Raw genomic sequence first — 23129 nt, forward strand, 5'->3', positions numbered from 1 at the left:
CATTTGTAGCGAACACCTAGAATGCTACAATCGTCCATTGTTGTTCTTAAGTAACCCTTTTCAGTGCCGTAAGCAGGAAAATTATCTTTCGCACGCAGCGATATTTGTGTTTATAGTCAAATCCATTTTTATTATTTTAGTTTAATTAATATATCCCATTTATGTTGATGGATGATACCGATTTAACCTGTTTCCAAAGTATCTACGTTCTGCATTTATCCATAGTCATTTTTAATTTATTAGAGAGGGGTGTATGAATAATATTATTGTCAATTGAATTCTAAAATAGTACAAAACTAATAGTTTCTGACTAGAATTTAAAAAAAAAAAAACGAATAAAAGTGATAATAAATTCTAATACTTGATAAAATTTATTATAGGCTTCATAAAATGATAGCGTATTTTATTTTAAATTTAAATAGTTTAAAAATATATATTGGAAAAAATTATAGCTTATCTTAGTTTCTTATTCAACTATAAAATGTCGGGAGGTGATTTATCCAATTATCCTTTCCTTAAATCACAACACTGTAAATTTATTATATAGAATAATAATTGTACCTATATATTGCATTTGTGCAGTGTAGAAAATATACTCTGTCGGTCGTATGCGTGTCGACTGTCGATACTACAGGTTGGTTGGTTTTACAGGGGATATTTGTCCTAAGAATGCCAGAAAACGTTACAATGTCACCATATTGGAACTGAACCCGGTCGTGGGTCGCGATGACGTCGTCGTGGACCACTGCCGGAGGAGAGAGAGCAGTACTAGTAGCGGTGGTGTTAATGACGCGTTGCAATCGTCCTGCAGTGAGTGCATCGTCCGGCCATATAGCGAATTAATATGTACAGCTCCCAAATATATATATAGATATATATAAATATATAGATAGATATGTATATACATGTAAAAGTATCGACATTAAACGCGCAATATACCTATTATACTTCGTATAGATGCTATAGAACGATATAGACGTAATAAACGGAAAAGATGTGTCGAACTGTCCATTATAATATATTATTATGTTATACAGAGCGATTCGACGGCGCGTATTCACGCGTACAGTCAAATAACTGCGGCGGAAAGAAAATTAAAAACGTGACCACCCACTACGTAGATTGTATATAACTGTTATATTGTCGAATGTCGTTTGATTCCAGATAAAGTTTAGTTATTATATTATAATATAATATAGTTACGGCATCCCCTATCCCGAGCAACTCATTGCCGGGATAACGCTATTAGTAATATCTCGGGGAATATTATAAGGAATAACTTCCAATAAAAAGTAATTGAATAAAACACTATTTTACATTTAACTATCCTAACGTTTGTTGTTGAAATTAAAAAAAAAATCCATATATTTCCTGGTTAAAAATAAAATTATTACCCTGTACGTCTGTAATACAAACGTACTGTACATCCCCAGTGGCATACCACATCAATTTTGTGACTCGGTAAAATGAGTGTACTATATTATAGTTGATACATGTGCGAAATTATGATATATTTTCTTATATTATAATATAATATTCACACCGGACTGCGTAAAACAAGTTGAACGCCAGTAAGTGGAAATCAGTGAAGAAACTAAATCGTACCGCAAACTATCATCACTCATCAGTAATTTATTTTTAATCGATTAAAATTCACTGTAATTATATTTCTACTAACGTCAAATTTGACGAACGATCTCGGTACATTACAGTTCTTGCATGTCAATATCAATATATCATATTTTTTTACTGCGTGTCTGTATATCGGTACGATGACTATTGAAAAAAAATCATAACTTAAGAGTTGAATGGTGAGGAAGGGGTACTTCTATGTTCTGTTAGTAGACGATTAACAACTAAAGTTTATTTATTGTTAATGTCTCAGTCATGAAAGTACAAATTTTTATTGTTTGTGAATAGTATTAATTTTCTGTCAAATCGACTAAAGTAGGGTTTAATGTGTTTTATTTTTACGTCAATAATATAATACATCTGTCTAATTGGTCTACCACAGTAGAATGTGTACCATAAACATTTAAGTATACATACATATTGCCGATTTTCCAAGCATCTCACCCTCATTTATTAACGATGCATTTATTTAAATTCTGATTTAATCACCATTTTTCATGTATAGGTATTTAATTTTTTATATGCCATTTAATGATCGCCATGTATCGTAAAAAAATTTAAAAAAGAAAATAAAGGATAAACACATGAAAAATGCGATAAAAAAAAATTATAGTGATTAATATTACTACAATATAAATATTTTATACTTGCACAAATAGTATTATATATCTATTTCAAATTAAATGTATAATAATTAATAGTTATTAAGGATTATTATAATAATAACTACATAAAGTTAAAAAATCAAAAACTAATTGTTAGAATTTTGGTTAAGATGCACCAACATTTAAAAAAAATAAAAATGCATGTGCGCAAACAATTTATAGTAAAAATAGTGCTTTGATTTGTAAACAAAAATTTATATCGTGGTGCATAATCAAGAAAAATTACATAAAACAATCTGAGTATCTGAAAATATGGTATTTAAATAAATTTTAAAATTTTAAAAATAATGATTTGAATAAATGCGTTATTAAAGGAAAAATGAGATTCTTGGTAACTTTCAAATTGTACAAAATATATATGTATATATTATTATGTATACAGTCTGGTTCATTTAATCAGCTTCATTATTTTTTCTGTCGAATTGTATTTTTTTTAAATATTTTTTTATATTATGTATACTTTAAAGTACCTATCTATACGTATATTTTATTTTATTTTTTATAAAAATGTAATTATTATTTTTTTTAAATTATATTGAATTATTTTAATGAAAAAAAAAATATAATATGTTCGTATATCAATTTAAAAATTTTAAGCATATTAAAGACAAAAAAAATTATTATAATTTTAATTATACGTGACTAGAGTTGAATTTAATATTAGAGAAATTGCATAGACCTCAAGTTATATTTTGTATGATTTGATAAATAAGAAAAAAATAAAATTTATAGTTAGTTAGAAATATTTGTTAAGCTATAACACAGCTAATTGTTCTATTCTGATAATAATTAATATACCTATGCTGGCTATGAAAAAATGTATGTATATAGGATAGTTTTTATCCCGATTAATGACCTCAATATTACTTATTTATTATGTTTAAAGGGATTTGCAATTATTTTTAACAAATTATACATATAATCGGTAAATCAATTAAAAAAATGCAACTTTGAGTGGGACAGTAATGTAAAGTTGGTATGTCAGAAATATCATCTAAACACCAAATCAAAAAATCAAAAATACTATTTACCTTCACATTAAATGTTAGCATTAAAGAACCAAATTTTACACAGATTGGCAACAAAGTGCACGAGATTTAGCTAGTACAGTGAAATCTTGATAATTCGAAAATCTTGATAAGTCAAAATAAATGTCATTCTCTTACGAAAACCACGATTACTCGAAAAAAAAAAAAACTATAGATAATTTTAACATTCCGAGTTCCGAGTATAGATGGTTAATGACAGATAATTTTTATAACCATTTTGTATAATCTTAATGTGATGACTGATGAACTTACTGTCTATTATGTTAATTATTGTATTTTTCATTCGGTATTGTTAGTCGCGATTGATTGGTTATACGTGTACGGCGGTATCGAATTTAAAAATTATTAATTATTTAATCACATTTCGTATCATAATTTTTTAGTAATCATTTTTAAAATAATAACAAATAAAATACGCACTGTAATTATATAATAATTAAAAATTATAATATACGTGCATACATTTTAAAAACTTTTAATCAAATGGTTTTCCTAACATTTTGATAACTCGAAAACCCTCGATAAGTCGAAAAAATTGTATTTCCCTTGAATTTCGACTTACCGAGGTTCCACTATATGAGTTATATAAGTGAAAATTAAAGTACATGGTAATAATACATATATAGCTTCATATCTAACGGCGATCATGATTAAATACGAAATTCGATTATTAAAACTTAATGTAACTTTGAAATCGTTTATTTTTATTTTGATTATTATTGTTACAACAATCGTTAACGTAATATTATAATATTCTTATATAATATACCTATTATATTAATAATATACTAAAATATTAATCCAAAATTAAAATTAATCTTCTTAAGAATTGTGTATTTACTACCAACTCAAAAATTGAATTTCAGATTTGTATTAATATTATAGTCATGAATTCATCTATAAATATGATATTATAAAAATAAACATTCAACTGAACTGTTTAAATCCTAAATATTTTTTCTTCATAAAAGCCGATTTCTGAAAATATAATTTCATCTTGCGTTGTATATTTCATATTTACATAAAAATTGTCTGATTAAAAACAATTTTTTATTTTATATCTTTTGAAAAACAAAATTGTGATGGTATTGATGGAAATCATACACAATAATTATAAACTATACATTGTATAGAATTATTGTTGGATATGATTTAAAAAAAAATCATTCAAGCAGAAACCATGTGTCACAGTCACATTACAAAAAGTGATAAATAGCCATATTGTTATTAATAAAACGATATTATGAAATGGTTATTTTATTTTTCTAATAATTTTTAATTTTTAATTTTTAGTTATCAATTTGTCATATTATTTGATATTAAATTATTTTTAAAATGTGATTAGTTAAGTATATTGTAGGGCGTTCTATATTAATTACTTACAACACAATTATGGTGCATAAACACTTTATTAAAATAAAACAAATAATATCTATATACATCTAGGAGACCACCCCTATTCACTCATCAACGCGCAGAGCGAACCGCTGGGTCTAGAAACTTGAAATTTTGTACAGAGGTTCTTTAAGCAATTTAAGGGCGCACTAAAAAGATTTTTCAAAATTCTACCTCTAAGTGGGTAAAAAGAGGGATTTTTTTATATAGTTATAGATATATGTATTTTTTAATTATTTAATAATTTTTTGTTATTTCGTCTAAATCTCCCTTTTACTCTAAGAGGTTGAATTTTGAAAAATCCTTTCTTAGTGCACCCTTAAATTGCTTAAGGAATCTCTGTACACAATTTCGAGTCTTTAGACCCAGCGGTTCGATCTAGGCGTTGACTGAATTACTAAATAGATAACTAAAAAAAAAAAGTAAATAGATTAATTTTGAGTCCAGGGGTGGCCAAACTTTTTGATAAAGTTATACCGAGAAATGATAATATGTTTTTCCTTTGTGTGAAGTCATAAGAATACATTCAACTATTGGATAGAATCGACTAGAATTTTTTATTAAATTAATAAATATAATACTAATATGTAATAGTACATTCTTAATAATAACGCCGTTTCCGTCTGATGTATTTCACTTCCATTGCATCTTGCGATGGTTAAACACGTATTTATTCGAATGCACTTTGAAAACCGTTTGATCAACGTGAGCTTCACACATTATTAACGCATCTAATACACGAGCAACGCTGTAACGGAACAGCTCGTATAATATATTATAACAAAACTTAAACGATATTACAAAGTATAAAAAACACGTATCGTTTATCGATATTTAAGTGCACACTAATAACTATAGGAGTTATTTAAATCAATCTTTATTAGTAATATTAACTTGAAATTTTTTCAATAGTTAACGTGTTATGAACGATTATTAACTTTGCGTTGAGTTTGGCTACATTATAATAGTTATTTAACATTATAAATATAAATATTACTATTTATACTACTATTTGAGAGTATATACTTGCAATACTGCGGTAGTAGGGTTAGGAATAATTTAAAATGAGGAAAATTCAAACACATATTAATTTTTATTTGTTAGAATACCAGAATCGTAAGAATAATTTCTTACGATTGTTATTTTGGTTAAAATATAGTAGTTGATAAAATGTGTAACTATCGAATCATAGAAATTAAATAACTATGACGATGGTACTAGATTTTTGTACAGTTATGATATTATTAACTATTGTCCTTTGCCATTCACCAACATTACAGTTTTAATTAGGGAAATTAAATTGAATGGATCACTGTAAGAATTAATCATTTAAAAAAAAAAAGTAATAATAATAATAATAATAATGCATATGCAAGTAGTATAGATAACGACTAATTATATTTACTTTGTATATTTTTAGAAATTAAAAAGGCACTCCATCGTTCGCCGGTGTACATTATTTCGATAGCGCGTTACTACGCGTTTGGCTCGAAACTTCACTTACATCGTCTTTTTGTACTCATATAGTTAACAATTGCGTAAATAATTCATTATTATAATAATTAATATATTAAAAAATACAAATCATATGCAAATTAAATGAAAATAATAATACAAATAAATAGCCGTAGACGAGTCTTGACCACGGACAAACAGTTGCTTTGTTCCACTTCGTATGCATGTCAAAGCACTGCTTAACTCCCCACGCATAAAAAAAAAGTCAAACGAAATAAAATCAATTTTAAATTGGGACTGGCTACACCATAATTTTCTATTACCAGAGTTGTGTACAATATTATATACCTAAATGGTGGTCTACTTTTCTTCCACCATATCCTCCACTATTTCAGTTGCATCGAAATTGACCCTGGAAACGACAATCCGATGAATAATTGGAATGTTCCCTTTAAAATATACATTTTATAATAGTCACGCGAATAAATTATGACGTATTGTGTGCGTTTACTGCATGCGGTGGTCACATATAGTAATATATTATAATATGATCTTAAATGGTTTTTTATGTATTCATCGAGCGTACATGTCGAAGCGGTGACGGTGTCGATACCCGCCTATCATATTGCACGACACGCATCGACTGGACAGTACAGTTTTATATTATACACAATGTGTCATTAAAATAATTTTTGTGATTATCATATTATGACGTATACTCTGTAGATATATTGATTTCTAACCAAGAGTATTGTTTTTATTGTACATTCCTGTGGACGAGAGTCCGAACAATATAAAGCGAACAAAGTAGATATTTCTACGATAATCCAAATCATCCAATGAGTGATTGCGAGTTGTGCGCGAGGCGTCGGTGGCTTGATCTTCAGAAAATATATTGCTGCGGTGTAGTGTAATCATAAAACCGGAGCTCCGTCTTTAAATTGCTCGCCCGTAAATAAAATACAAATAAGCTATTTCTCATACGACCGCGTGGAAGGAGTAATCGTAATCCTTCGGTTATTCTTTTTTTATCTTGTTGTTTCTTTTTTTTTTACGGCGTTTAGACTTTCTTCTTCAAGGAGGGTTCATGTCGATTTAATTCGTCTGAGGGGGCAAATAAAAATAAACACCACCGACCACTTTAACCGACATCGTGCAGCCGGCGTTGTACAATTTGATATACACTACTCTACCATGATATAATATAACCTAATAACGCCTAATAAAACATAAATCTATGCTGCTGTTGCGTCTATCGATTACTAGACGTTACATGCTAGCCATATCAGGGGATAGCGAGTTATACACGTCATGACGTTAAAAACAAAATATTTTACAACTCTATTCCTGATCATTGACTTGTAATTCTTCTACATTACAAAATGTTTCTGTGACAAAAAAATATAATAATATCGTACAAAAATTGTTTATGAAATATTAATTTTAATTTTTAATCAAGTTATAATAGCACGTAAAATATCTCAATTTAAAAATTATTATAACTTGCTTCAATAATAAAATGTTGTAAAAACAGATATATTCTCAACTTTAAATTTTAAAATAGATCAATCCTTTCTATAATAATTTATAAAATATTACTAGGTAGTTTACTATTTACAATTTAAGCTACTGAACATAAACTTGCTATGCTATTATGTTTATAAGATGAAAACAACTCACTTTTAATATTTTCAGCTTACTGAACACAATACAATTTTATATTATAACTTTATAGTAGAAAAGATTTTACTTTTACTTTGACCACCGATTTGGACAATTTTTTATTGTGGGTGAAATGTAAAATTCGTTAATAATAAGCAATTTTTAAAAACGTCTTATATTTCTCATTATATTTATTATAATTATATTAGATCTTTTAATTTCTCTCTTATTTATTGATATGAATAATTGATTTATTAACAATTTGAATACATAACTATGGATATACAAGTACTCATTAAAGTAATAGGTAATAATAATAAAAAAAAAATGTGTCCTCGTTAATTGACTAAGCCCACCAATTGAATCCGTTACTAGGCTACTAAAATAAAAATTATCATACTTTTTTTTTATAATTTTCGCCAATAATATAGTTTTAAGACGATTATCGATAAACAATATAGGTTTATGGTACAATTCAACTATTCTGTCATTCTTTACATTCGCTGTAATTAAATATGATTTCAAAACATTAACGAAATTAAACGAAAAATAATTGTATTCACCATAATAAGCTGGTCAGGTTAGGTTGCTAGGTTTAAGCAGTGTTTCGAATAATATTCTGTTTATATTAGTAACCTAAATAGGTTCTTTACTCTGATATAATATATTTTAAAACATGAACCCATTTATTATTACTATAATATGAACACCATTTTAACGTGTCTATTCATGTTGTCTTTATTCCGAATAAATAATACGTAATGATGCAATGTAATAAATTACTCACAATATTTTTGTTTTAGATTTAACGATAAATAATTAATTATGCATCAAACACGTTACGATAGTATAATAACCTACTATAAATTAACACACATTCACTTAATTATGTAGTACATTTAATAATCAGGCCTGGCCAAGTGTATCATGGTGCACTAGTGCACTGGGCCAATACATTATTTTTTTTTTTTTTACTCAATTTATATTAATCACATCTATAATAACTTGTTGTGGTTTAAGTTAAAGCCACTACCTACTTGAATGAAATATAATAAACTTTGAAACCACTGTATATGAATTAAAACACTCATTAATTTGTTTATGTTATTGCATTAATATTTTAGTTTATGATATAAACTTATATTCGTATTTGGCGTTCAAAGGGATTAGTAGTAAATAACTATAAACAATATAATAAATAATAATTGATTATTTACTTATTTGCCACGTTATTTATACAACTTTTGGTAAGAACGAATTGGTGTTTTATTTTTATAATAATTTGTTTTTACATTCTATAATTGTGTTATATTTCTATTGTTTTTCCATAATATCTGTTTGAATGGGGGAAAATCTAAAATTTAAATTAACGAAATTCTGGATTTCTATTTTTTTTTCACGTTCATAATAAAGTTTTAAGTATGTATTGATTTTTTATTCATATGCATCAAATTATTTAAATTTTTTTAGTAGATAATTTATTCTTAAATTATTGTAGTTTTTTTTTTAATGATACCTTCGTTTTCTGTCTTGCACTAATACAACATTATTAATTAAATGCATAGATATATATTTCTACGTTGAAATATTGTTGTGTTGGCGTTCAATACATTTTTTATATACATAAAAAAAAATTATTATGTCGAAATTGTTACGCAAAGATTAATAAACAAATAATTTATAATAAAACGAAAATAAAAATATTATATCTAAAAAAATACTTATTAGTAGGTATACAAGTAGGTATTTTCATGTTTTAACGTAAGACAATTAAAGTAATCGATTAACCTGTATAATTATACACTAGGTATAAATATAATCATTTATGAATTTTTCGTTTTTCTCTTAAATATAAAACTCATATTACGAGCATATATAGAAGACTAATGTAGGGATGAGGGGTTGTGATCCATTTATTTTTTTATATTATTAAATTATTATTTATAATTTCATTATGGTACTTACAATAATGTATGTAATAATGTAAGTCTCTTGTCTAACGTACCGAACATTTTTGACGGAAAATTGAGAATTTGTGCAAAGCATTATTTGAGACTTTACCAAAGATACGAACGATTATATTATCAATATCTTTCTATTCTTTTTTGATCAACCATACATTGACAGCGGGTTTTGCCTCGTACTTATTTTTAATTGTGTCCGAACGATCGACAAAATGGATACTTATATTGTTTCGTTTATTTTTGACGGAGTGGTGGTTGTCTGCAATATCATAATGACAAACTCATGATAATTCACCTGCTGCCTTCCACCCCATCCCCGACCGGATAATTGGGCGTAATTGAATTAGCAAAACGAATCAAAAGGAAAATTGGCTGTAAGCGGATTATAAACGTCTGCTGACTGAACCCATTGCCCTTTTGAATCATAGCAGTTTGGAAGTAAGAGATTTTTTAGGAAATATTAAAATGTAGTCACACAATTATTATATCTGTGGATTTCAGGTTAAGATTACCACATTCATTATACTTTATTGTGGCTATAAGTTTGTTGATTGCATCCGAATTAATAGGAAAAAATATATTTAACATATAACCATATCGCCCGATTACCGTATCGTCCATATCTTAGAAGAATCTGCATCATATTGGTCATCAGTCATCAGTTATCACTAATAATGAAAATAGGGATATAATATAGGTACATTAAATTTCATTTATTTATTGTACATATTTCTTTAAAAAATTTAAAAGGCAATTTTATAGATTTAAGTTTTCTGAGAATAAAAAATATTTATTATCACTTTTTATAGTTTTTAAGTCTAATCTAACCTTTATTTTATACTTACTAACTATTTTAACTATTGTCTATTATATTATATAAAATGTTTTAAGTATATGAGTACCTAATAAACAAAAAAAAATACGATATATATACCCTGTAATAATTACTAAATTTATTAATATTTTAAACAGTTGTATATTATGAATAGTGAGTTAAAATTATAATATTTTACATTTGTCTTCTCACTTTCACAAAATGAGGACAGTATCAACTTAGAGGTATTATAAATTATATATTGTATTTCTACAAATTTTATATTAAAAGTCGTATCAAATAAATAAAAGTGTAACATAGATATAATTCATAATATTATACTACTTTACAATTTATGAATCGATTATTTATTAATATGTTATTATATTATTTAGCCCATAATTTTCATGTCACGAAATGCAATTCGGACACTTATTTTTAGCATGCAATTCGGAAGCACTAGTTATAGGTACGTACAAATACGCTTATTACTGTATAACATACGATAACATAATATTTGTCCGTTATTGAAACCGACGTTTAAACTCTAATACCTGAGTCTATTATATACCTCCTAGTGATTAATTAATAACCCGCTAGTGGTCGTCGCAACTCGGCGAAATTCGTGAGGTTTCACGGTCGATAAAAAAACAGCAGTAAAGATGATACCGTTCTTATTATATTATTACAAATTTTCAAGGCATAATACACTTGTACGATTTTGACCAATTAAACGAGAAATCCGACGTCTAGACATGTCGACCACGTGATCGAACCGGACCCGTGATCGCATTTCGAGCATATATAAATACTCCGACGAAGTTGTATGATTCGAGCAGGGCCGTTTTATCGGATGATTTTATGGGACACGTTAAACCGTATCATAGTCCGCGAAACGAAAATTGGTCGGTGACCCCTGCGACCCGCCCGCCATAAACCGGTGGTTAGCCGTGAGTCCTCAAACTACACAACGCCGCGCCACTGCGATGTTTACACAATAAACACGGCAATTAGTTTTGGAAGTATGAGGACCACTGAGTGGAAATAGCTGCTAGAGTAGTGCCGGTCACCGGCCAATTTTCGTTGCGCGGACTTTTTTTTTTAATAGTAAGTAGAGTATTGTTGATTTCATAATGCGGTCGAATTACGCGCATTGTCTTTTGTTGCACGAATTCGCTTGGTTGTACGGCTCGGTTAGGTTAATAGTATCCTCGCGAAAACATAATAATGTGCAGTACCTATCCGTTTTAATAATTACACATAGGTGCGTGTTACTGCCTTACATTTAGTGTCGTACCTAACTATCATTATAATTATAAACATTTCCATCGTCTATTTAAATTTTGACTTGCTTACATTGTATATTAGATACGTAGATACGTTCAATTTCTAACGTATAAAATTTCAATTTTATAACGCACATAATGACATATATTATAATCGTATAGGTATCACCGCAATATTAATATACAAACGAAAAACTACTTATTTTGAGTGGTCACATATTGGTATGTATTGAAAAATACACAAAAATGTAAATTCACTAAATTATTCAACTAGATGATGCTTTCAGGATAATTGACCAAAGATGGATCAAAAGTCAATGTGTATTCGAGAAATTATTTATAAAAACAGAGTTCTAAATTTTGGTTATAGCCATTGTAAATTATAATATATTAATATGTATAGAATAAATTTAATTTTAAAAAAGCAATACATTTATTAAATCCTTCAACATTTTTTAAATATAAATGGTACAAATATTGTTTTAGTATTATTTAGTATTACACCTATGTCTTTTTGTCAATACGAATACCTACATTTATATTTTTTCAGTTAAATATGTTACATTATTACAAAAACACATTTTATGTGATATAAAGATTAACCCAAGTATAGATAATAAATTTATTAGTTTAAAAATATAAACATTGCTTCATACAAATACTTATGTTTATACTATGTTTAAAACGTAAAATACGTTCACATAACTGTACACAATTGGTTTGAAGTAATTTTAGTTATATCTTATGGAATCTTTAATTTTAAAGATTAATGTTAAGACACAATTTGTTTTTAATATTAAATGTATGTTAGACAGCAATATTTTAATAAATAAAATGTGTTGAAATCATATTGAAAAGTCATAATTAAAATTGATTATAAATAACAGAAGTAATTTTTTTTATGTAAGTTATAGTTTAAATATATTATTTAAATAGATAAATAATGTAATTTAGTATTTAGCAATACATATATACATGATTTAATTAAATCTCGTTTAAATTTGAATTATTGAACCTAACTATATGCAACTATTCTCTAATCAATTAATATTTCAAATAAAAATCCAACTAAAATATATTTATGTTTTTTAAATAATTGTAATAATTTATTAATCTCTGCGTATTTTTATAAAAAAAAATCATTGGACTTTAAAATGGTTTTTCATTTATATTTTCAAACCTATAGAATTATTATTATATATATATTTATAAACTTTTAATTTATTTTTAAATACCAATAGATAAAGTATATCGTTAAACCATGCAATTTAAAATGATTCAAACTTGAATATTATTATTGTATAGTATCTTTTAGTATTAAAGACGAACGATGAGTCAATTATTTGGTTCCTGAAAATAATACTATGGCAAAAACTTTTATTTGTGAATTAAGGTGCAATCTACCGGAAAACCTCAAGAGTTCATATTGTTTAACATTTTCGTCAGATGGCGCAGTTCGTGGTGATAAACAATAGCTACGTCTTAAAATGCATTACGTGTTACGTAATACATAAACTTAAGGTTCCGAGCGAAGCTTAGAATGAATTATTGTTGTATAGAAACAGATAACAGTATTTCCTCTATTTTTTTCCAAGAACACGTTATACTTATTATGGCACTACAAAATATTTTCGAATTGTTCAACATTACTATAATAGCATCTTCATAAATATAAATTTATTTTAAAATCAACTTTCAAGTGACAATACCTATATTTTCAATAATTGCATAAGCTATCGGAAAATAATATTGATGGTTTTACTCACGTGATCTACCATAATAATCATAATTCATGTTACGTCGAATGATTTTTCACACGTCTACATCGTATTATAATATGTAATAAAACTAGTTATAATTAAACTCTGTGTGTGAAGTTATTATTGCGTTGATCGTCACTTAATACTTACGTATTTATCGTCAAAATACCGAAACAAAGTCCCGAGTACATAAACAGCTGTTTTTCAATATTTTCCCGTAAAAACACGACTATAATACCGGTATGGCAGTGCAGCCCCCGAACAGGGCATTATAAACTTCAATGCTGCCTACCACGTTAAAAGGCTGATATATTATGACTAGGGCTCGGATTTATATGTAAGTACATATTTTCACTGTGACTTGATAAATTAATTTGGGTGAGTGATAGATTCGTTTCAAGGGATTTCCAATGAAATTAACTATATTTTATTTTACATATTTTGCCATAAGTACATGTTTTTACATATTTCTCAATAATCCCATTTTTTCCTACATATTTTTACAATTTGTTCATTTATGATCTTTTAATAACTATTAGTTATATACGCATATATTTTTCAATACAAACAATCTCCCATATTTCCAAAAGTACAAAATAATACCAATTATTGAACTTAATTTACGGTAGATATAACTTACTCCTTCAGACATAGTCAAAATGCAATAGGTACTATCCAATAACATCAGTGGAAGCCGAAAAATCATTTAGTTGGTATAAGGCAATTTTACGATCAAATCGAAGATCTTTTGAATTAAAAAATTAAAAAATAGCTGTTATCATAAATTGTAATCAAAATAATTAAAAATTGTTTAGCTTTTTTTATTTATATTTTATAATTCGTAACACCTTTATTTTAAATAATTTTTCTATTTAAAATATAATTTGTTTCATTAGAAACTCATATGGATATATTATATAATTAAATATTAATAAATAAATCATATTAGTAAAATACATATTTTGATTTTTTTTAGCACATATTTATATACATATTTTGCTAACGTAAATACATATTTTGGTTTCATAAATATAAATAAATTCGAGCTCTAATTATGACTGATGTGAGGGTATATGATATTCTACGAATCAACCAGCTCCAAACGAAACTACGAAACACACCGTATTTATTTTCGTGGACCTTTCAATTTCCTGTCACACGCGAACGATAACGCATATTGTTTGTTGTCGTCGTCGTCTTAGCCAGAAGAACGAGGATTTACTCGACACGCAAAATCGTATAATTGTACCTCTTTACGCAGTATACGTACTATGTACAGTGCATGCAGATTATTGATTTTTGCACGATATTCCGAAATTCGAATATCATTGTTTACGAGCCTGTTATGTGATGTGTTACTATTACTATTATATAATTAGTACATAATATAGAAATGGTTTTAATTATCGAGTTTCACGTCGATTACGATCGTTAAAAATTTAAAATAATGATTTATTTTTATTTACATTTTAACTCACATTTCTTCCGAAGATCCGAAGACAGAAATGTAAGTTTATAAACAAACGTAATCCTATTTTATAAAATTATATTTGATATTATTCGATAAGTACAAAATAATATCATTTAAGTTATACAAATCGTTATCAGTAAATTCATGCAAATTAGTTTCAAAAGTGCGCGTATTAGAATTATTTAAACTATCTGTTGTATGTGCATGTACATTAATGTACCAGGTTAGTCTTATTGTAGGTTTTCTAAGTATTAATTACTAGTGATAGATAAATCAATGTCAGTAAATAGTTTTTTGCATTGCCGCGATGCCAATACATAATAAACACGACCTCTACTTAAATATAGACCAATATTATTTAATCAGAAAACGTTCGGTTTTAATACTAAATTATAATATTATATTTAATATCCATTGCAGGTTGGTTAATTTGTTTTACGACTAAAAAACACGCACGTTAAAATATAATACCGTCATGAAGATAATTTAAAAAATGTAATTACGTCGAGAATAGAATGCTATAGCTTGCGTATTACGCTCGTCCATGTATGTAATATGCATGAAAAAAGGACACATTTTAAATAATCAGTAGAACGTTATAATTCTAGTTAATTGAATATGGATAACAAATAAATTAATTTCCTTTTATCTACTCAGCCATGATAACAGTAATCTACCAGAACATGCGATTTTGAATATTTTGATTTACATAAGCACAGGCTATATTACCATAAGCTTTCACAATACATTGTTTTCTGCAAATCTATGCATATTATCTGGAAATTATATATGATTCGTTGTTTTATGTAGTAAATTTCCACATTATTCAGCATACCAACTACCAGTGTACTATGAGTACGTTTAGTAATTCGCAAATTATTGGATGTCTTACAAGTATTTGGTCTAGTGGTCATCAAGTTCATTTAATTGATTTTTTGAAGTATGATTTTTAAATAGTGTTACTGTGAGAGAGAGCAACAATTATGAAAATTCGTAATGCTTTTTTGGTTTGTCTAAGCTCATTATAATATATATTTAAAAAATATATTGTCATCACTTTTATTTCGAGATAGCTCACTTTTATACGCCATAATTAATTTATGTAAATATTTTAATAGTTGAATAGCTAATTTCTATTTAGTATTTAAATAGTTGTATAAGTTTTAATATTTTGGTAGGAAGTGGGTTATGGAGAGTACCTATATTTTATATGTTGGAAGAGATATGTGTGGGGACAAACACAGTGAGACACCATAGTTTTTGTATATAATATACGATCATAAACAATAGATATTATCTTTATATTATTTTATTTCTTTTTATTAATCAGATTTTCAAATATTATGAGAATGTAGTTATTTTTTTTAAGTACATTTATAAAAATATTAACTATTATTACAATTATTCCATAAAGTTTATTCTTTATTTAATTGTTATAAAGTTTTTTTTTTTGGTACTTACACCATATCTATGTTATGGGTATAGAATAAAAAAATATTTTAGTGGTATTCCAATAGAAGTAATATTTCGAATGAGTTGCATTTTATGCGCTTACATATTACACATAATGTAAAAAGATATTGTTATTAAAGTTAGGTATTATTATATACAAATAAAACAAACATAAATCTATCGGTCTCGTCGGTGGTCCGAGTAAATTGTAAACCACGCTAAATTGTTCTCATTGGTATGAGATGTCTGAGTATGTCCACTGGGTTGCTGTACAGTATATACACATACGGTATTCCCTTTAGAATCCACTAAAAATTTCAACAATTGAATGTTGTTATTGTATTTCTATAACACAGTTTGTATGCGCATTTTTCGATTGTGGTAAAGTAAATTACAAATATTATTATAATACGAGTATATTGTGCGTATAAGGTATAACTTTAATACCACATTTTATCCAGTAAAAGTTTTGTTCATCCTTAATAATGCTTTTATAAAATAGTCAACAAAACGTCATGAATCATGGTGTATACAGTATACATATAAGTATACATTATGCATTCATATATATATACATCATAATGTATGTATGATCCATTTAACGAAAGGAATTGATTATTTCAAAAACTATAATATTTTTGGAAATATACTTTTTATATTATTTTAAATTGCTAATAATATATAAGTGTTTTCAAAAATTTAATAACTTATGAAATAGTTAATGAACGTCTTAAGTTAAATAGATCATTTCGTAAGTGTAATGTTGTCAATTTTATATGCTGCTATCACGCTATAAACTTAATTGTAATATATACTGTTATGTGTAGTAGCTACCTAAGCATATACATAGTTGTATGGAATTACTATATTATATAGAATTATTATGTTGAATAATTCTTTGTACATTTTATATTATGCTTTTATGTTTATTATCATTGCTGGATTGCTATAAATACATCATCGCGCTGATATTTATTTATACTGACGTTTACTGTGCATATTGTAAAAAATGTAATTTTAACATGTATTGAGAAAAAAAATATAATAAATATGATTTATTTAAATACTTTTACAAAAAAAAAAAAATAAAAATATAATAATTTTATTTTCTCATAATATATCTTAGAATACGTACCTACCTACCAGCTATTAACAATTAAAACCAGTACCTATACCAAATGCTATTTTCCTATTTATAATAATTTAGATATCACAAGTGTTTTAATATTTTTAAAGTTAGTATGAAAAACTATTGTAGTTAGTTTGTAAAATAAAATAAAATTTATACACACATCTAGATATACTAAATACTAAAAATTAGAGAATTAAAATTCTGCATACATTGTATTTAGCTTTTTTACACAAAATAAATTATAATTATTAATAGCTGCTGTTTAAAGATATATTTTCTGAACAAATTATATAATACTCAGATAGAAAATTTGTTTTGTTATAATATATATATATTAGGTATGTATGTTAAAATAGAGTGAATGTGTGTGTGATGTGTGTACGAATATTCAAATATAGATATACTGTTAATAAGATTGTTGCGCGCATAACATGAGTATAATAATTATATAACTATGTTATATTATATCAGCAAAAGCTTTCTGTCTGGTTCAGTATACGCAGGCGACCATAATTTAGGCACGTGTAACTACCTAGAATTATACTATTACTACTTAGATGTGCTGTAAATATAATTTAATGACTAGTAGACTATAATATAATGCTGCTTTAGACGCTATAGAAATATACTATATACATAATACAATAATATTGTGTTAGTTTTAAGTATAGCAATATGTCTTTATTTTAAAGGTGTAAAATCGACGCAAACTACCTACAGTGCGAAACGTCAGTTTTAAATATTTAAAGTTTCTATATGTTTTGATTAGGTGTTACGGACCCAAGAACGCTGGTCGCTGCCGAGAGGGCGGGATCGTCGTGGGAAAACCGCTACTTATGCAAGGAACACCGCCGGGCCGGAGCGACGTTTCAGGGAAAGGTGTACAATTTTTTAGAAAGGCCATCCGGGTGGAAATGCTTCGTGTACCACTTCACCGTGTGAGTAAAACATTTATATTTATATAATTTATACGCGTATTAGACGTAGTGCGTCGTAGGTAAAATAAATTATATTACACACATGAAGGACATCACAGAAATAGAAACTGCGCAAAAACGACGTGTTGTAGGACCACGTACATTGATGGTTAAGCAGTGCGCTACACACTATACACATGTAGTTAGTATATATTCATAAATTTTACTGAAGGGACATGTTTGAAATGTATTTTTAATATTAATATTAAATAGCTGAAACAATTTTAATTCAGTATGTTTATAAAATAGTTCAACTTTTTGTCACCAAAACATAATAAAAAAAAAACGTAAAATTATACTTAACTCTCCATCAGGCACTGATAGGACTGTTTTATATTACCGGGGAATTGAATTCAAGGACCCAGAACGAAAGAACCAAAATATTTTTTGATCGTTTCGCTGGCAATACATTTACAAAACAAGTCTATATAATTCTTACTCTTATATTGTTTTATTTTAATATAAAACTATTCAATCATAATTATTAATACTTTATTTTTTTTTTTAATACATCACTATGCAGCCGCCTTATCAATAATATCATTAGAGTTAATTTTAGTTAACATTTCTTTTCCAATACTCATTAACATTAAACTTTCTAAATGATCTTGTGACATTGAATGTCTTTTTACATACTTAAGAGGAAAAAATCTAGTTATTTTATTGCACTTAGAAGCGCTTGTCATTAAAAGATCATTCTTGTTATTTTCTCTTTTCTGAGCACCATTCATACATACGATACATTATAATAGGTAATAGTAATATATTCATTATCCATAATATACATAGAAAACGGGCATGGACCAATTGCGCCTAAAACAAAATTTTCGTTTAGGGTCAGTTGGTCAGTATACTAATTGCGCTTGCAGTATAGTATATACCAGCGGTTCCCAAACTTTTTTAGTTCACGCCACCCTAAAAATTAAAAAAAATCAATTGCGCCTCCCATAAAAAATTAAATTACAAATTTATAGTATTTAAATATACAAATATTTTTATTTTTATGACAATATAAGTTAACAGTAAATATTTATCACGCGGCTTGCGCCTCCCCTGCCAAAAGCTCGCGCCTCCCTTGGGAAGCGCGCCTCACAGTTTGGGAACCGCTGGTATATACTAAAATGATCGCAAGTTAAAATGTATTTATTGATTTGATCAATTGATTACTGATTTAAGTGACTGGGTATTTTATAACAGTATCGGGGATTATGTTAAGCAAATTATAATGTAATATAACTGGTATTTAATTTTGAATAATTAACGATTAAAAAATAACTTGTACAATGCGAAAAAAAAACATTTATTTATTTATTTTACTTATTATTATATAAAGGGCATAAGGTACAAGGTATGTATTAATACTCATAAACAAATCGGTTAGTGTTTTCATTTATATTATATAATAATATAATAATTATAAGTTATAATTTATAACTAATTAATACATTTTCCTTAGGTATTGTAAAATATTTTGAGCGCAATTGGTAAACTACCTAGAAAACGTACTATAATATGTCTATATACAATGTCATGTATTATTAACGTAAACGCAAAAGTATTTATTTCATTTTTAATTATAGACCAAATACCTACCAATAAAATAAACTTAATAAACTGTTTCCAAATTGTATATAGTTCGATATTATTATTATTATTATATTATTAATAACATTTAATACATAAAATACCGTGTTGAGACTGGGGACCCCATAATTTAGTACGGACAGGGGCCCATCGGAATAATCCGCCTCTGACTCTCATGGTTAAGTGGCTAAGTAGTAATCATCGAACATTTATTGATAAATATGTCTTAAGATCACAAGGAGTGATTAAGATTAATTTTTAGAGAGGTATTTTTTTAAATACATCTTGTAGTAAATAAATCATTATTCCTTTACGTTCACCGATAATACTAATGATAGTTTAAATATGTTAGACTTTTTGTCATAAATAATACCTATTGTGCAATAAAAAAAAATAATATAGGAAAATATTATAAAATGAGAAAAATAATAATTAAACATAATATTGTTATATTGCAATAAATCAACATTGCTTTTAATTTTTTTAATAGGTATACTTTTAATAAGATAAAATGATTTTAATTCTGAGACGAAATAGTATAAATTAAAGATTCTAAAAATAAAATAAAATTTATAAATATTGACAAATATTTATTTGGGCAATTTGTTTTGAAGAACTTTTGAATATTATAAGATTTAAGGCCCAGTTAACTTTCTACCCAATTAATATTTTTACTTAGGACACAAATGGTCACCTTATATAGAAAATCATTTATTAATAATATTGTATTATTGTAAATTCGTGTACCACTTGGCCAATATTTATTATAGTATAAAGTCAAAAATTGCGTACTAAAAATATTTACAATTAATCATCATTAATTTGTTTTATCGAAATAATAAACTAGTAAATAATTATTTTAAACGATGTGTTAACTATTACAAGCAGTGTTTTGGATGGAAATACTTAAGTTTTAATTTTAAAAATTCCTATTTAAATAAAAATATCTTTATAGGTTTGATGTTCTTATTATATAGGTTGTTTATATTGCACATATACGAAAATGTTGTAATGAATATATAATTATAACAAAAGGATCCTTTATAATATTAATACATTTCACTATACTTGGATATTATTTAAATTATATTCATGAGACTGACCTTATGTCTTAGACAATTCAATCATCGATCAAACACTTGAAAATATCGTGTATATTGTTTAAATAACTGCAATAAGGCATATTAAACCATAGGTTAGGCATCTTAAACCATTTTAACCTATGTTTGGTAATTTTAATAAATTGAAATTAATACGACGTACCATAGTAATAAGTGATAATATTCCAGAATAATATGTAATATCAATTTTGACCACATACGATATTGAATAACATAAATAACTCGTAATCCAAACTTGTAAATAGAACTTAATTTGACTATAAACAACTATAGAGTAACATTAAAATAAAGATGTATTTATTTTTTATAAAATGGAAAATAACTAAATAAGTTTTAAGTTTTTTTTATTGTCATGTAAGTATTTCATAAAATCATTTATCTCAATATGATTTGAAACATGTTACTTACCTGAATGCAAAACATGCTGATAATTAAATAATGTTTATTGGCGTTTGTTGTAAAATGATACAAAGACTATATTATGATGATTGATGTATAAAATAGTGTTTTAATGTTTTAAATAATAGTTTTTTCCGGTCTAAATATTCGAAACATAAGTAAATACAGATTAATAATGATAAATATTCGTCAAATAATATTTTTGATTTTTATATTGATGAAGGCCATTACTATTAAAAAAATAATATGCTTACTAAAAATAACATTCAATACAGAAACACGTTTTTGAAACCAAAATCTAAATTTGTTAAATTTGAAAAGGCTATATTTACAATAATTTGTTAAAAATTTGATTTAAAACTATTAGCTAAAACGGTACTTAAGATGTTTGGTATTGATATTAATATTACAATTTACAGTTAACTTGTAACCTATTATATGTATCTGCAGAACATTCGTCGTCAAACATTTAAATTGAAATTTTGAGAACCCATATCAAATGTCAGTTTGTTTAAAACATTACTAGTGTTGATCATTTAAAATGAATTATTATTTGTGAGCAATGTACATACTTATAGTATACATGTATTATATTTTATTAAGCATAGTTGAACTATAATATTTATAATTTTGTTTATTTAATATATTCGATAATATAAAATGATAATTATTTTTGTATGATTAGGTTTCTAATTAAATTTACAGAGTTCCGTTACTGCACAGTAAATTTCTCATTTTATAAAAAAAATTATTCAACGTATGATAGTTTTTAAATTAAAATAATAACATTTTTATAAAGTCAGTGGATTGATATTTTTAAACAAAAACTGATTTATTTATTCATTGTTACGATTAATTGGTTTTTTTTATTAAATTAGATCAATGTCACATATGTTTTTAAGGCATTTTAAATAAAATTATTTCAGACATATTTTCATATTTATAAGTTCAATTGCCCAAATTGAAATTACATACCTACAACAGCAGAAACTCCAGTTTTTTTACTAGATTATAAATCGTAACAGACGCTAATGAATGTCCCGAGTCCGAATGCCATCCGTCAATCTTCATTAATTCTCGGTGGCAGTCATTACGCCATGCCGACCATCTGTGGTTTCATTAAAGCATCACTACTGCCGCTGCAGCTGAGCTCTGTCTGTGGTCCGAATTTCTTGGAATTCCTCTTGAAAACTATATATTATTTTAGTTACTCTGTTAATAGTTTACTCGGAAGTCCGGCTATTTTAGAAAAAAGACTCGAATTCCAATACGTGACTCGCAAAAAGAATCGCACGTGGAAACTTATGTAAA

General features: G+C 26.6%; 1 protein-coding gene across 2 annotated transcripts in view; it reads left to right on the top strand.

Moving 5' to 3' along the window:
* Nucleotides 1–23129, top strand: part of LOC113551068 (potassium voltage-gated channel subfamily KQT member 1) — a 248930-nt gene that overhangs the window by 81277 nt on the left and 144524 nt on the right. For both annotated transcript variants that reach the window (XM_026953097.1, XM_026953098.1), the window contains exon 4: nucleotides 18507–18675. In XM_026953097.1, coding sequence (XP_026808898.1) covers nucleotides 18507–18675 — 169 coding nt within the window. The remainder of the gene's footprint in view (nucleotides 1–18506; nucleotides 18676–23129) is intronic.

Source organism: Rhopalosiphum maidis, chromosome 2 (genome assembly GCF_003676215.2).
Source record: "Rhopalosiphum maidis isolate BTI-1 chromosome 2, ASM367621v3, whole genome shotgun sequence".
Classification (NCBI taxonomy): domain Eukaryota; kingdom Metazoa; phylum Arthropoda; class Insecta; order Hemiptera; family Aphididae; genus Rhopalosiphum; species Rhopalosiphum maidis.